The following is a 15,390-nucleotide window of genomic DNA, read 5'->3' as shown; positions in this document are numbered from 1 at the left end:
ATTTATTTATTTATTTATTTATTTATTTATTTATGAGAGGGGAAAGGAGGGAGAAAGAGGAGAGAAACATCAACGTGTGGTTGTCTCTTGCACGCCCCTACTGGGGACCTAGCCCACAACCCAGGCATGTGCCCTGACTGGGAATTGAACCAGAGACCCCTTGATTCACAGACTGGTATTCAATCCACTGAGGCACAGCAGCCAGGGCAAAATTTATATTTTTGTTTCTCAGATCTGATGCAAAGGGCATTCCAGTTAGAATAGTTTTATGGTTTTTAATATAAAAATAATGTAAAGGTATTATTTTAGAAAGGAATGTGTGTATATACACACATATACCCAATATATGTGTGTAGTATGTATATATAAATGTATATACAGTATATGCACAGAATAGTTTTATATAAATTAAAGTCAGACAGAGGAAATAAAATGGAAACTATTATTATTCTCCTTACTAAATAACATGAAAATTAATGTTAATCTAACGTATGGCTTGAAAAAATACTTGATAGTGAAAGTGCTTTTTATAATAATAAGCTTGTTTTTAGCCTTTTAGGGTAACACATACATATATATAATTTTAAGATGATTAGATCTAGAGTCTATATTGCCTAGAAAGCAGTAACAATTTTTTGTAATGATTGGTGTTTAAGTCAAATCAGCATTTTCTAAGTAATAAAGTCTTTCCTATTAGAAGTAAACCGCTGAATTGTTTTATTAGAATATTTAAAGTTAATCCAACTTTCATTTACTTTGCTTTTAATTATTTATAAAGTGAAAGAATAAAGAATCTGTAGAGGCTTAACTGGAGCCCCAGTTTTTAACATTCACATTTGGAATATTTCATTATAATGTTTTTACCATTCATATTTGAACTATTTTAGCTTTAACTAGAAACTGATAATCCATGGGCACATGTGATTAAACCATGTGAAATAAGAATATCTCCAATGTGCACAGAACAGCATATACCTGCTGTGTAATCCTGGTACTGTTATGGGGACCTCTGTAGTAAAGTCAACCATAAAAATAAAGGAAAAAAATTATAGGAGTAGGAGTTAGGCTCTAAGGTCAGTGCACAAGGTAAAAATTGAAATAGAATCTCTAACAACCAAAATTACCCTCAAAAATCTTTCAAACTGCCCTCAAATGACCAGGACCTAGGCCTTTGGTAGCACAAAAGCCAACGACAGCGTGCATGGCCATACAAGTTGTGTGTTATGTGACTCTCAGGAACTGAAAGGTGTCCCTTGAAACTGTTCAGGACAAAGTTTCTACTAAAGGCCCAGAATTTATTTCTTTGCTTTTTCTTTGATGGCTACATTGATTTTCTTTTTTCTAAACTAGGGTCTAGTTGAAGGTGGGGATAGGGTAAAGAGAGATGATAGGCTAATTCAGGGACTTTTGTGCTTTATAAACATATAACTGGAATTTACATAAACTCAATGCATGTATCTTGTGACTAGTCTGTAGTATGTATTGAGTCTAGTTACCCTTAGCAGTGACTTGTGCCTTTTTTAATGCTTCTCAAATCTGCAATTGTATTTCCTATCTTAGAGGCTAAGCCACACTCTCTTCTCCTGTACTATAAAGTGCAGTGCTATTTGACCATTGGCTGTTTCATTCTAAATATCAGAACGATTCACAATTTGATCCTAAACAAAGATTAGTCATGTCCAAAGGTTGAAAAACTATTATAGTATCTACCAGCAAATAATTATTGCTATTATTTCTTTATTTCCTAGAAGTGTTTATGTTAATAAGCATTGGCAAGTAAATAAAAATTCTTATATAAATACAAAATAATAAATGTCTTCATGGAAAACAGAGTTAACAAGGTTTTTACCTGTAGCATTTCTCAGAGTGTTCACTGTTCAAATGTCCAGTGTGACTACATAAGAGGATTCAGAATAGCTTCTGCATGGTTTTCCTAAATCATCTGACCAGTTTGTACAGGGCATATTTTAGGGAATACTGCTGTAGTAATGTCACTAAGTTTAAATATCAAAATGTCTAGGGTACCCTCATTGCTTACTTACATAAATAAAACCACACATTTAGAAAACCTAATGTCCTATTTTTTAAAAATGTAGCTCTTATATCTTTCAATAGTTTGTCAGAGAAGTTTGTTGAAATTGAGCAAAATTAAAAGAATAGATTTCAGTGACTTTCCCTTCATACTCCTATTCAATTCTTGATGCACAGGCATAGTCAGATGATGTCCACTTCTCTCTCTCCTGAGATAATGCTGGAATAACTTTTGAGCTTTCTCAATTTCATATAATTGGTGAGTAGAAATGTAATTTGCTAATTTTATGTCCTTAGTATAGAGATGTCATGGATGGACATTCTATATACTAAATGACTTAAATAGCCTGTTTCTTTGTTGAACAGCATCCACTGTTTGCTCCCAGAATGTTTCGGTACCATAATCCTGTTTCTCTCCACATGTCTTTGGTAACCTAGTTACTCCTTTGCCCTTTATATGACTGCATTGACAGTTGATTTAGTAAGGTCAGGGACCCCTCATTGTTCACAGCCACTGTGAGACAGGTCTTCTTTCAGTTTATAACACAGTTGGAAAATGCTTCCTGGTTTCTGGCTTTGAGGGCTGGGCACCACCACCCTCACATGAATTCTCTGGAATATTACCTAATAAACAGTAAGTGCCCTTTCTTATCAGCCATGTACCATGATAAATTCAGTCTGCTATTTGCTGACTACTTAGAAATTTCTGCTCTTTTGTGATTAGTGGGAGCTGCCCACCTGAGCAATGTCTTTATAGCAAAATCTGCAGCTCACATTTAAAAAAAGCACATATTCTACAGAATAAAATATCTTCTGTAAATAGAAGGTCAAGAAGAGAGGGTAGCTTTAGGAAATTCCAAGTATAAATTATGATCAATTTAGATTAGGGAAAGGGCTGAAGTATGGCTAGAATAGATAATGATACAGTTTAGGTGCACTAAATATATACCTTCAATACATCTTGATATGTAAAAAAAAATAGTTCCGATCCAGCCAAGACTTTTTTATTCTAATGGGTCCTTTGAGTTGACAATAGTACTAGTCGTTTAGTTTAGAAAGTTCTTAGATAGCTTATCAATAGGTATCAAAACTGCCATGAAAAAGCAAGAAGGTTTTGGTCCTGGCCAGGTGGCTCAGTTGATTGGAGCATTGTCCCGTACACCAAATGGTTGCAGGTTTGATCCCTGGTCAGGGGTCATTCCTAGGTTGAGAGTCCCACCCCCCCGCCCCCGCCCGGCCACATTTGAGAGGCAACAAATTGATGTTTCTTTCTCACATTGATGTTTCTCTCCTCCTACACTTTCTCTCTCTTTTACCTCCTCTCTCTTTAAAGATCAATGAACATATTCTCAGTTGAGAATAAAAAAAAACTTAAAAAGCAAGGTTTTTCAGACAAACAAGATAGGAAGAGAGAACTGACTGATAATTGCCAGAGGGGAGAGGTGTTGGGGGACTGGGTGAAAAGGTGGAGAAATTAAGGACTACAAACTGGCAGTCACAAAAGTGTCCCAGAGATGTAAAGTGCAGCAGACAGAATATGGTCAATAATATTGTAATTAATATGTGTGGGTAAGGTGGGTACTTGAAATATCAGGAAGACAATTTTGTAAAGTATGTGATTGTCTAACCACTGTGGTTACACCAGAAACTAATACAAAATAATATTGAATGCAAACTGTAATTGAAAAATAAAATTTAAAGAAAGCAAGAAGGTTTTTATCCTCAAAAATTTTCAATGTTTTATATCCATCATGTAATATAATAGTAATAGGCCTACTAAAATGATTCAAGAAAGTAGTGTTTGAGAAGGACTGTTACAAGGTAAAATCTTGCTTTAATAGGAAACCATTACATTCATTACATGCTTAAAGGCTTTTCTCCCCTTACTACTCTAACATAGCTTCTTTTTTCCTAGCTCTTCATTTGTATGTGGTTAGCAGAACTGTACAGAGCCCATTCTATTTTATTCCCTTTATTTCAAATATTTATAAATATTTTGCATGCTTCAACAGTTTTCATAACTACCATCCAAATGAGTGTATAATATTCTATATGTTAATGCTTAATAATTATTAATTCCCTGAAATTAGACTCTTAGATTGCTAACAACATTCTTTTATTATAGATTATTATACAGTCTTAAAGCATGCATCTTTTTGTTTCAGTTGAATTACTTCCTTGGGGAAAATCCATAAGTAAGGAAAAAAACACTTTACGAGTTAAGTTAAAAGTCTCTGATGTCAAGAGCCATATCTCACATTTTTCTATTTTCTGTAGGTCTCAGCACAATGCTGAAAGTATTACAGGAATTCATTAAATAAATGATGATTTGGACTTAAATATTCTTTACAGAAAAGTTTGGTCCATGACAGAATGGCTGATTCATATTGAGTAATCGGTGTTGTAATGGTCAGCCTATTAAAGAACATGCTATTTATTTACTTAACATGTTTCTTGTATTGTGAAAATGTTTGCTATCTCTGTCTTACAGGTTTCAGAGTGGAGGAAGAGGCAGTTGCACGTGGAGTGAACTCTCACGGGGTTATGGGACCTAGCATCACAAAATCAGCTTTGATACCTTATTCAGTATCAATGCTTTCATGTGAGTTTCTCTTCTCATGACTCAGGGACTACAGTTCATACTAGTTAATTGGTAAAATAATCTCCTAATATACATAGTACCCACCTAAACTATGAAGGAAGAATTTATTTAATTGGATGGAAAACAGTTTGTTTTTTTTCAATTAAGCCTAACAGTCAACTTGAACACAAATTAAATTAATGAAAGAATTTTGATATTCTTTTAAAATTTTATTCAAAATGCTATAAAATCTGTAGAACCGTGCCATATATGTTGTGACTAATTCATGCTGATGGTCAATATCTGAACTTCCACAGTGTTAATTAGAAACATGAATTATTTTGGTAAGCATTTTCAGAAAGTCATCAGTTTTTTAAAATTGATATGATTATTTAATTCTCATAATAAGCCTAATAATTGATAAAAAGTATGAAGAAATTAAATTCAAAGCAAAATTTACAATTATAGGTATATTTGAACATTAGGAAAGATAGATGCAGGAGCAGGAAAAGTAACTGTTTAAAAAGTTCCCATAATTCTTAGTACCCAGCACATGGTCTCTATGGCTAGAGTAATAGATTACTGGACCTCAAAGAAAGCCTATTTGTGTGAAGAAATAGATTTCATATTCCATGCCAACTACAATTCATTAGCAGTGGTTGTCAAAATGTGGTCTTTAGAAGAATACTGAGGCAGCATTTGGGCTCAGTGGGAAAGTGTTGTGATGATTAGTAGTGTCTGCCATAATAAAGAAAAAAAGAACCCAAAGCATACTTTGCCAACACTGGAAAAATTCAATCTACAAAAATGCCTGAGGATGTAATTCTGGAACTATGTTGCTGCCATTTTTTTCATTTCTCTATTATATTGTAGTTTCTACTTTCTTTTTTCAAGTAATGTTCTTCAAGTGGCTGAGCATTACAGGAGGATATTAAGGGGATAGAATATAGGGACTATACATTTGCTACTTACTCCCACAAGACTAAGAGCATATACTCTACATCCTTGTATTTGTAGTGGAACATAAAATAATAGGTTTTGTCCCACTACAAATTCTTCTTGGGATTTTAAATACTCCATCTATGAAGTTTGATTAGTCCAGTGAAAAATCTATCTGGAAATGTAAAAATGCACCTCTTTCTTATAATCACATTTTTGAAACAGTGCTGTATTGGGAAAATCTTGGCATTTTGTGTGATTGTACACTGTGTAGGGGAAAGAACAGGGTTTTGCAGTTAGTGAATCTTGTTCAAATTCCTGATCTACTAATTATTTGCTGTGTGCTCTTGGGAAGTTAACTTCTCAGATAAGGAAATGGAGGGATGGAGATAATAATAGTGAGGAATAAATGACCTAGCAGATGAAGTGCCTAGTACAATGACTGGACATAGTAGGTTCTCAAAAAATAACAGTAAAAATTATCACTAATAGTGTATATTAGATTCTGTATCAACATTAGCATTAGAATTAACATCAGTATGTATTATCTTGTGCTAACAATTCATGTAAATTGAATTTAGATTTTCTAATAGGTAGGAATTTTACACTTCCTGATTAATAGTTAATGTTCTGTTTTCCTTCCACAAAGCTTTGCTAATCCCTCAATTCAACACTGGATTTTGCCCAGTAGTTATTTCTCTGCCTAAAAAAACATCATTAAAAGTGTTCATTATAGAAGTCAAACAAAACAAGTTCTCCATGAGCTGGTGTCTACAGATAACAATTTAGAAAGTGCTGATTATGTACAGTATAGGCAGCACCCAGCAAGATCTCTTCAAAATGAATGGGAAAATTTATGTTAAACTCTTGAAAGTTACTGCCCTCTGAAGACAGCATTATAAGTGCTTTATTAACTGGGTGGAGGGAGGCAATACCATCTATTTTTACAATGTTAACTTGTAGTTCTCTAAAGTAGAGGCTCAAAATTAAGATATTGGTTTGAGTTTTTCTGTACCTTTGTGATTCACGTTATTGGAAGCCAGGTGCTTAAAGTTCAACTAGATTTATATATAAGAAAAGTGGTGGTTTCATTTCCTAAAAGCTAAAACATTATAAGATCCTTAACTATGGTCCAATGGGTAGTGAGAATATTACTAAGTGCCTTGGCCTGAGCAGAACATGATTTTTGAGGCAAGTGACTATCAAAGACTGGTTCATCTGGTCAACCACTACCCATCCCTAGATTCAACCTTCTTTAGCAGATGTTGTCAAGGAGTCCATAATCTGTAAAATTCTTTGACAGTGACATTCTGGGGATCTGGAGCAGAGATGTAGGAAAGTGTTATTTTCTTATTACATTGCAGCACTGTCCAAAGGGCTGGCCAGTTGACTTCAGCATAGTGCACTCAGAAGGCTGCAGTGTATGGAGAAAGAGGGATGGGCTTGAATAGATAGGAGAATTAATGTGGGTGGGACTGGGAATTAGGGCTGGGTTAAAGAACACCCATGTAGCCATCAATCCACTTTGTGCTACTAAACTACTGGACCCCAGATGTAACCCTGGAGTCTATGGGAGTATGCTTGGCTTGAGGTTGAGGGTATCTACGAAACTGATCATCAGGGTCAGGGGAGAGGAAACAAGAGATGTTTCAATTGCCATGGCCAGGCAGCAGCTATTCCTGTTGCCATTCTCCACATTGCCTTCACCTCAAGCTGTGCATTTTCTTCCATGGGCTGTGCACCATGTGAGAGCTACAAATGATTCTTTGAAAGGAAGGTTATAGGGCATCATTGTAGAATAAGTTAAAGTGAAAGTACTTTGACATTCACACTTATTAAAGAATGACTACCTATATTATTAAGGTACTTTTGTAAAATTCTTTTTCACTATCAATTGATTTAAGGTTGTATGTATAATGGCACTATGCTCACTTACATGTCCACATACCTTCTTGAACAGGAGAGAAAGCAAGAAGGTTGGGAACTGCACGGAACTCTGAATGCTCCCGTGAGAGTGTGTTAGGCACAAGAATATCAGCATTATTTGGAGACACTGCTCCAAATAATGAAAGCTTTTTCTGACCAACATTATTTCTATTGGGTGTTCTGTTTTTTGAAAGAAAATATTACAGACATAAGGTTATGAAATTTCCAATGTTAGTATAAAATTATTAAGCAGTGGGTTTCTCAGCCTTCCTTGTGCCCCTTTGTTACCTTCATCTCTTCCCCTCTTACTACCCTGTCAAGAGAAAGGATAAAAGATTCTCAGGTGAATCCTTGAGAAAAAGCAATTAGAGTAAAACAAAAACCATGGGGACCTAGTGGCTGAGAGAGTTATGTCAGTGTAAAAGTGTGCGAGAACCCTGGGAACATGGGGATAGTAGAAAAAAGGCAAGTGTAGGAGAGTTTAAATAAGAGTCACTATGGGTTATACACTCAGACTCCTCTTCCAGTCTGAGAGCTGTATGGGAGGAAAGGCTGCAATTCTACACCCTGTCACATTTCCTTAATCCAGTATCTCTCTGGGACAAATGCTGGGCTTTGAGATTTGGGGGATGGAGGGGCAGTGTCACGATTTTTAAGCATAAAACAAACCAGTCATTCTTTAGCTAACATCACTGTCCTTTAATTTCCCATGCCTTTTCTCACTAAACTGTCTCAGTACTTTGGGGTCGGGGATAGGGTGAGGGTAGCATTGGAGGTGAGGGGCTAAACGGGAACCGTTCAGGTTACTGTGAAGATAAGAAGGCTGATAAAGGTTCTAGCATAATATTGAGTACCTTTTGAACTCCAGTTCCTTTTGTTTCTCAAACAAATGTATGTTAGGGGAAAAAGCAGTAGTGCACAGGCCTTTGTCAGAAACAAAGAAAATCAGTCACAAAAACTTACATTTGGTTCTCTAGAGATGAGACTTGAGGGTTGAATCAAACTGCCAAGTGTATATAAAGCACCAAGTTCTGGCCCTGTGGGCAGCACCTCACAGAGCCTGCCATGCACTAGCCTGGGCACTAGTCACTGCACACCCCATGAAACCTAAATCTCTGGCCCTCAGGCATGAGCCCTCAGCTTGACTTTACCTTGTGATCATGTTGACTTTTGGTATTTTCTCACCTCAGATTCCTCATCAGTATTTTCCAAATGTGATGAACATTCATAATCTTGATAAGTCAGGGAAGAAATGGTTTTATCTGCTTTTCTTCAAAAAAGAAGGCTCTTACCTGCCTGCTTGCACAGCCATAGAACAGATAGGGAGCTCTGCTGATGGGCACTGGCTGTGGGGTCCGTTGACTCTATACCACAACAAGAAGCCCAGAATGAATGATTTTAGTTTACAGGTGCTAATGTTTTTTCATTAATGCAGACTTGCTCCATGAGCCCTTTCCACCAGCTCTTTCTCCTCAATGTTAAAGTGTGCTTGACTCTTCCATGAAACATATAAAGGCAAAAGCTAAGAAACATCATTTCTAAATACTTCTTTTTCTCTTCAGAGACAGATTTCTTGGAAAAACAGTACTTTGTATTGCTTTTCTCTCTGACCTCATATTCACTCCTTCATTGTAATCTATCTTAAACAACTTTATTGAAAATTCTCTTGCAAAGGCTGCTGGTGTACACTTGAGCACCTTGTTACTAAATTCAATGGGTATACTTCACTTTTTATTTTCCTGAAGCTTTGTGGGGCCTTGGAAATCACATTCCTTGAATCTCTTCCCCTTTTCGGTTTCTATGATACCACTCCTTCCCTGTTTTCCTCATTACCTGTCTGGCTCTTTTTTCTTAGTGTACCTTGGTACTATCCTTTAGTTTATTTCTTGCATCTTTGTATTCCAGAGGGTTGTATTCTTTTCCTCTGTTAATTTGCATTCTTCTTTTTCTTTAAAAAAATATTGTATTGATTTATTTTTAGAGAGAAGGGGAGGGAGGGAGAAAAAGAGGATGAGAAACGTCGATTGGTTAGACTGAACGTGCAACCAAGGTATGTGCCCCTACTAGGAATTGAACCAGCCTTTTGCTTTGCAGGACAATGCCCAACCACCTGAGCCATACTGGTCAGGGCCAATTTGCATTCTTTATACTCTCTATGGGTTGTCTTAACTATACTTAGAAGTTCAGGTACAGTTTGTATGCTGATGATCTTCAAATTTACATCTCTAGCCCAGATATTTTTACCTGAGGTTCAGCCTACAAATATAACTGCCTGTAGGACATCTTTACATATAAGTACCACAGGCATCTTCAAGTCAGCATGTTTAAAATGGTGTCATTTCTATTCCAAAAATTTGTCCTTCTTCCTGTCTCCTTTAGTGGTAATAACATCAACCAGCTTGTCTAAGAAAGAAACTTGACAAATGTACTTGATTCTTTTCTCTCCTCCTCCCTCTATATCAATGACCAAGATACATTCATTTCCCTTGCCTAATAACAAATCCTTTTTTAAAATCTCATGACCCTAACCTTATTCCCATTGTGTAAGCAGGCCCTGATTTTTTTCTAGCTTGTATTGCTGCAAATATATAATTGTCTCTGTTTCCAGTCTCTTGTTTTTTGCTCCCAGTGGCCATTCCATTATCCTGCTGAAAAATCTTCAATGGCTGCCATGGCTTTTAAAATCAGAGAGCCTTCCATCTTCCTGTCCCACCCCCACTTTACAGCTTCCTGTGTTGGACTGCTTCAGGGAAGATGAGCTAGAGTAATAGTTTAATCTCTGGCTATTTCATGCTTGGCTTCACTTTACTAAGGCTGCCAATTACTGATTTAGAGGTGAACTCTGATATACTCTGCTGTAAGCTAAGGCTTGTTTCAACCAGTCCTAGAAGAGCTTTTGGCCTTATTGTCACTAAAAACCTGTACTGATTTGAACCTGTGGCCTAAAGTTAAATATCCTGTTGGCTACCCCCTGAGTCAGGAAGGTGAGTTATTTTTAAGTCCAATTTGGCCTAAATAAAGAAAGATATTTCAACTTAATATATTTTAAATGTAATAATTTCAGACACAGAAGGTAGTTTTTTTCTTCTACTCTCCCCTTCTTATAATTGCTTTTCAAAGAGAGGTGAGTAGATCTCAACTCTACTGCCTTATAAAATGGTGTGTGAGTGCCTTCATTATCTTGTCATCTGTCTTTCTCTGGTTTTAGGTTTGGAAAGTAACAATAGCTGGGTGTGATCATATCAGCAGGAAACATCCTTGCTCTTGGCTGATTCACAAATTGCCCATCTTGTCTGCCATTTAAAATAGAGGGACAGAACATATATAAAATGGACAAGAAAATTAAAGGGGCTGCAGGCATGCACATATTCTACTTATAAAGGTAAAGAAGAATCAGTAAATAAAGGATATGTAAATACCAAAGTAAATACCAAAGACCCACACAAGAAAAGCATAAAGAAATTCAGAAAGATTACACATGGAAAAAAGAAAAGAGGAACCTGTTTTCTTGTAAAAAATCATTTTTTTTCTAAAATATTAATAAATTGCTTTTTCAGCTGTTAAATAAAATATAGTTATTTTATAGTTATTTTATAGTTGATTTTAACTAGGTGGTTATTAAGGCAAACTTTCTCCTCTCTGTTAGTCTTGTCTACAGTCTGAAAGAAATTATGATTGTCAAGGGGGAAAATCAACTTTATGCATCTTACACAAGGATGTCCTCCACCAGAGTGTGAAGGGCACTGGGATTGCGGATCAGTTTGTCAAGGAAGCTGACAATGTCAGTAAATTTTGGTCTGTGATTTCTCTCTTTCTGCCAGCAATGGAGCATCAGCTGATGTAGAGACGCTGGACAGCCCATGGGAGCCGGAAGTCTGTAACCTTCTTCAATGGACAGAATGACCTAAATGCAAGCACACAAAGGTTATTTTCTTATTTTGGGGGACATAGAACACATATGCTAAGTTATGATTTCTTTTTATGCAGGAAAAAGAAGCTAAAATATTGGTAAGCATGAACACTACTTGTGAATTCAAATGGTCCAGACAAGGATATATACAAAAGTTGTGAGCAAAAATTGCAAATATCTCTATAGTACCTTCTGATGTCCCTGAGAGGAAAATATATGTTTTAAACATGTATACAGAAGGCAGGTTAAGTTTCATCACAATACCGAACAATAGTGTTTGTATGATTTAGCTGGAACATCTCAAAACCCAATTAGGACATTAGAAAATCAGCATTCAGAGCAAACCATGTGTGACAAATATTTTAAGAAAAATGTAGTTCTGCTGAAGCACTGAATTCCTACATAATTTTTTATCCTTTTACAATAAGTCACTGTGTATTCTTTTTCTAGTTATGATTTCTTCTTTCTTCTTCATTACCTATTGAATTCTTATTCCTTACTTCTGCCTTTCCCATAGTTTGATTCATGATTATAAACCCTCTCATGACTTTTAAGATAATTTAATCTTTGAAATGTTATTAATGCCTAGTTGAAGGCCACAAAGCACCAGGAGTTTAGCCTGAGCATCCTCTGGGCCAACACCCTCCAATAGAACTTTCTGTGATGATGGAAATGTTTTCTCTGGCCAACATCATAGCAACCATGGGGCACCTGAAATGTGGTTAGTAGGCCCAAGGGACTGAATTTTTAGATTTAGTAAGTTTTAATTAAAATTTAAATAGACACATGTGGTTAGTGGCTACTCTATGATACAGTGCAGTTCTAGAGAAAGAACTCTTTATAAGAAGCCAAAGTTAAGGACAAGAAGATGATGATGGCTTTTTTCTTTTTTCTTTATGTACTTAGGGAATCACGTTTGTGATGAGACAAGTTATTTATTTGCTTAATATGTAATCCATCTGGGAATTTCTGAACAATGCAATTAAATTAACCCTGTATTTATGTAACTTATTTTTCATAACATGTTCAAAAGTATTCATATAAGCCTTTATTTTTATATTATTTCTTTTAGAAAAGCAAAGGAAAGGTTTTTTCCCCCATTTTTGAGGTGGGAAAACTGAGGAGAAGCAAATATTTAAAGACAAACAAACACAATACAACCTCACCCTTGTCCCCTGTCAACAACAGAAATATGAAAGTGCTGGACTTCTGGTTAAGATGGCAGTGTAGGCAGGCCTGGCTCATTTCTTTGCACAGCCACATCAAAATTACAACTAAAATATAGAACAAGCATCACTCAGAATCTTAGAAATCCAGTTGAATGGAAGTCTGACAACTATGGAATTAAAGAAACCACATCCATCCAGGCTGATAGGAGGAGCGCAGATGTGGAAGAGGCTGGTCCCTCATGCACATATAGTGGATAAAAATTCAGGAGGGATATCTCAAGAGCAAAGAGTTCCAGCCCCACACCAGGCCCCCTGTCCCAGGGTTCCAGGCCAGGAAGATAAGCCCCACAACTTCTGGCTGCAAAAACCAACAAGGATTGAGTTGGTGGAAGAAACAGCTGGAGCTCCAAGCAATTCCTTATAAAGAACCCACACACGGACTCACCCACTCAGACTCACTTCCTCTGATCTCCAGCAGTGGGGCAACAGCTTGAAAGGCAGCTCTCAGTGGCATACAGGGAGAAACTAAAGTGTCTGGCATCAAAGCTAACAGAAGACATTGTCCCTTTTCTAACACCTCCCCCCACAGAGCTGGCAAGCTGGTGCTGTATCTGAGACTCCATTGACCTGGCTAACACTGACCTGCCTGGGAGATCCTCAGAGACTCTACCCCACCCAACTTATGGGCCCACTCAAGCTGCTTTTCTGTATGAATTGTTGGTCTTGGATCATGCTTCACAACTTCCTAAATCCCCTCAAACAAATAAGAGCTGGATTCAGAAAGCCCCAGTCCCACCACTAGCAGCAGCCAACCTAGACTCACAGCTTGGCTTTGAGTGAGAATCTCTAAGCACAATACAAGTAGAAGCTATCTCATTGCTTTATGGCTCAGGAAGGGTGGCACTGGTACAGACAGGGGCTGACCTGGGCATACACCACTGGGAACCCCTAGGGCCAATGCACCCAGTGGACAGTTACAGGCTATGTCAGAGCACCACCACATTGCCCTTGCACAGCTGATGTTCCACGGAGGGTGGAGGTTGGTGATAAGTGGTCATAGCCAATCCTTACAGCTGACTGGCCTGGGTAAATCCCTCCCATTGATCTGCCAACAGCAACCAAGGCTCAACTACAAGAGGAGGATGTACTCAGCCCACATGAAGGGTATACCTTGAGCACTCAGCTTGAGTGATAGGGGAGGTTGTGTCATTGGACCCTACAGGATACCTACTATATTAGCCACAGTACCAAGGCATGAGGTCAAAGCAGCTTCACATAGTAGAAACAAACACAGGGAGGCTGCCAAAATAAATATACAGAGAAATATGGCCCAAATGAAAGAACAGATCAAAACTCCAGGAAAAGAACTTAACCAAAATGGAGTTGAGTAATCTATCAGTTGCAGAGTTCAAAATACTGGTTGTAAGGATGCTCAAGGAACTTAGTGAGGACCTCGGTAGCATAAAAAATATCCAGTCAGAAATGAGGGATTCTCTAATTGAAATATAGAACAGTTTACAGAAAATCAATAGTGGAGTGTATGAAGCCAAGAATCAAATCAATGTTTTGGAACATAAGGAAGCAAAAAAGAAAAACAAACAAACAAACCCCCCCCCCCCAAAACCAATCAGAACAACAAGAAGAAAAAAGAATCCAAAGAAACGAGGAAAGTATAAGCAGCCTCTGGGACAACTTCAAGAGATCCAACATTTGCATTATATGGGTGCCAGAAGGAGATAGAAAGAGCAAGAAATTAGAAATCTATTTGAAAAAATAATGAAAGAAAAATGTCCTAATTTGGTGAAGGGAATAGACATGCAAGTCCAGGAAGCACAGAGATTTCCAAACAAGATGGATGTAAAGAGGCTCACTCTAAGAAATCATAACTAAAATGCCAAAGGTTAAAAGTTAAGATTCTCTAACCTTAAAAGGAGCAAGAGAATATAATTTTTCTAAAGAAACTTTGCAGGCTAGAAGGGATTGGCAAGAAATATTCAAAGTCATGAAAATCAGGGACCTACAGCTGAGATTGCTCTACCTAGAAAAGCTATCATTTAGAATTGAAAGGCAGATAAAGAGCTTCCCAGACAAGAGAAAACTAAAGGATTTCATCATCACTGAACCATTATTATATAAAATATTCAAGGGACTTATTTCAAAAAAGAAGATCAACATTGTGAACAATAAAATGGCAAAAAATACAAATCTAGTAACAATTGAATCTAAAATAACAAAGTAAGCAAAGAAGAAGAACAGAGGCAAAATCATGGATATACAGAGCATTTTAATGGTTGCCAGATGGGAAGGCGGTTGTGTGGGAATGGGTGAAGAGGTGAGGGGACTAAGAAGTATAAATAGGTAGTTACAGAATAGCCATGGGATATAAAGTACAATATAGGATATGGAACAGCTAAAGAACTTATATGCATAACCCATGGGCATGAACAATAGTGGAGATTGGCTGAGGGAGTGAGGGATGATGGGTGGAGGGGGGCAAAGGGAGAAAATCAAGACAACTCTAATAACATAACCAATGAAATATAATTAAAAAGTAAAAATACAAGTATTAATATTGCTAACAGAAGAACATCCTTTATTGTAGCACCATTTACATGTGTTCTGTAATTAAAAAAACACATTTTAATTTCTTTAAAATTGATGCTATTTGACATGGCTTTAAAATATACATAATTTATACTAGAGGCAGTTTGCAAATAGGAGCTGTAAAATGCCTTCAGGAACCTCTTAACTCCAAAGCTTTAGTAGTTTTTATTTTTTATTTATTTTTTTGCTAATAGGGAATTTCTCATAATCTTATCAGTGTCTTTGTGACC

General features: G+C 36.8%; 1 protein-coding gene across 1 annotated transcript in view; it reads right to left on the bottom strand.

Annotated features, from left to right (window-relative positions):
* LOC123826934 (ephrin type-A receptor 6) overlaps nucleotides 1-15,390 on the bottom strand; it is a 912,013-nt gene that overhangs the window by 1,673 nt on the left and 894,950 nt on the right. Inside the window, exon 16 of the mRNA XM_045851150.1 lies at nucleotides 11,188-11,381. Within this exon, the coding sequence (XP_045707106.1) occupies nucleotides 11,188-11,381 (194 nt within the window). The remainder of the gene's footprint in view (nucleotides 1-11,187; nucleotides 11,382-15,390) is intronic.

The sequence above is a fragment of the Phyllostomus hastatus genome, unplaced genomic scaffold, assembly GCF_019186645.2.
Source record: "Phyllostomus hastatus isolate PE091 unplaced genomic scaffold, TTU_PhHast_1.1 phas_contig_86, whole genome shotgun sequence".
In the NCBI taxonomy this organism is placed as follows: Eukaryota; Metazoa; Chordata; class Mammalia; order Chiroptera; family Phyllostomidae; genus Phyllostomus; species Phyllostomus hastatus.
Note: the sequence above shows the minus strand (reverse complement) of the source record. Positions and strands in the feature narration are given on the sequence as shown.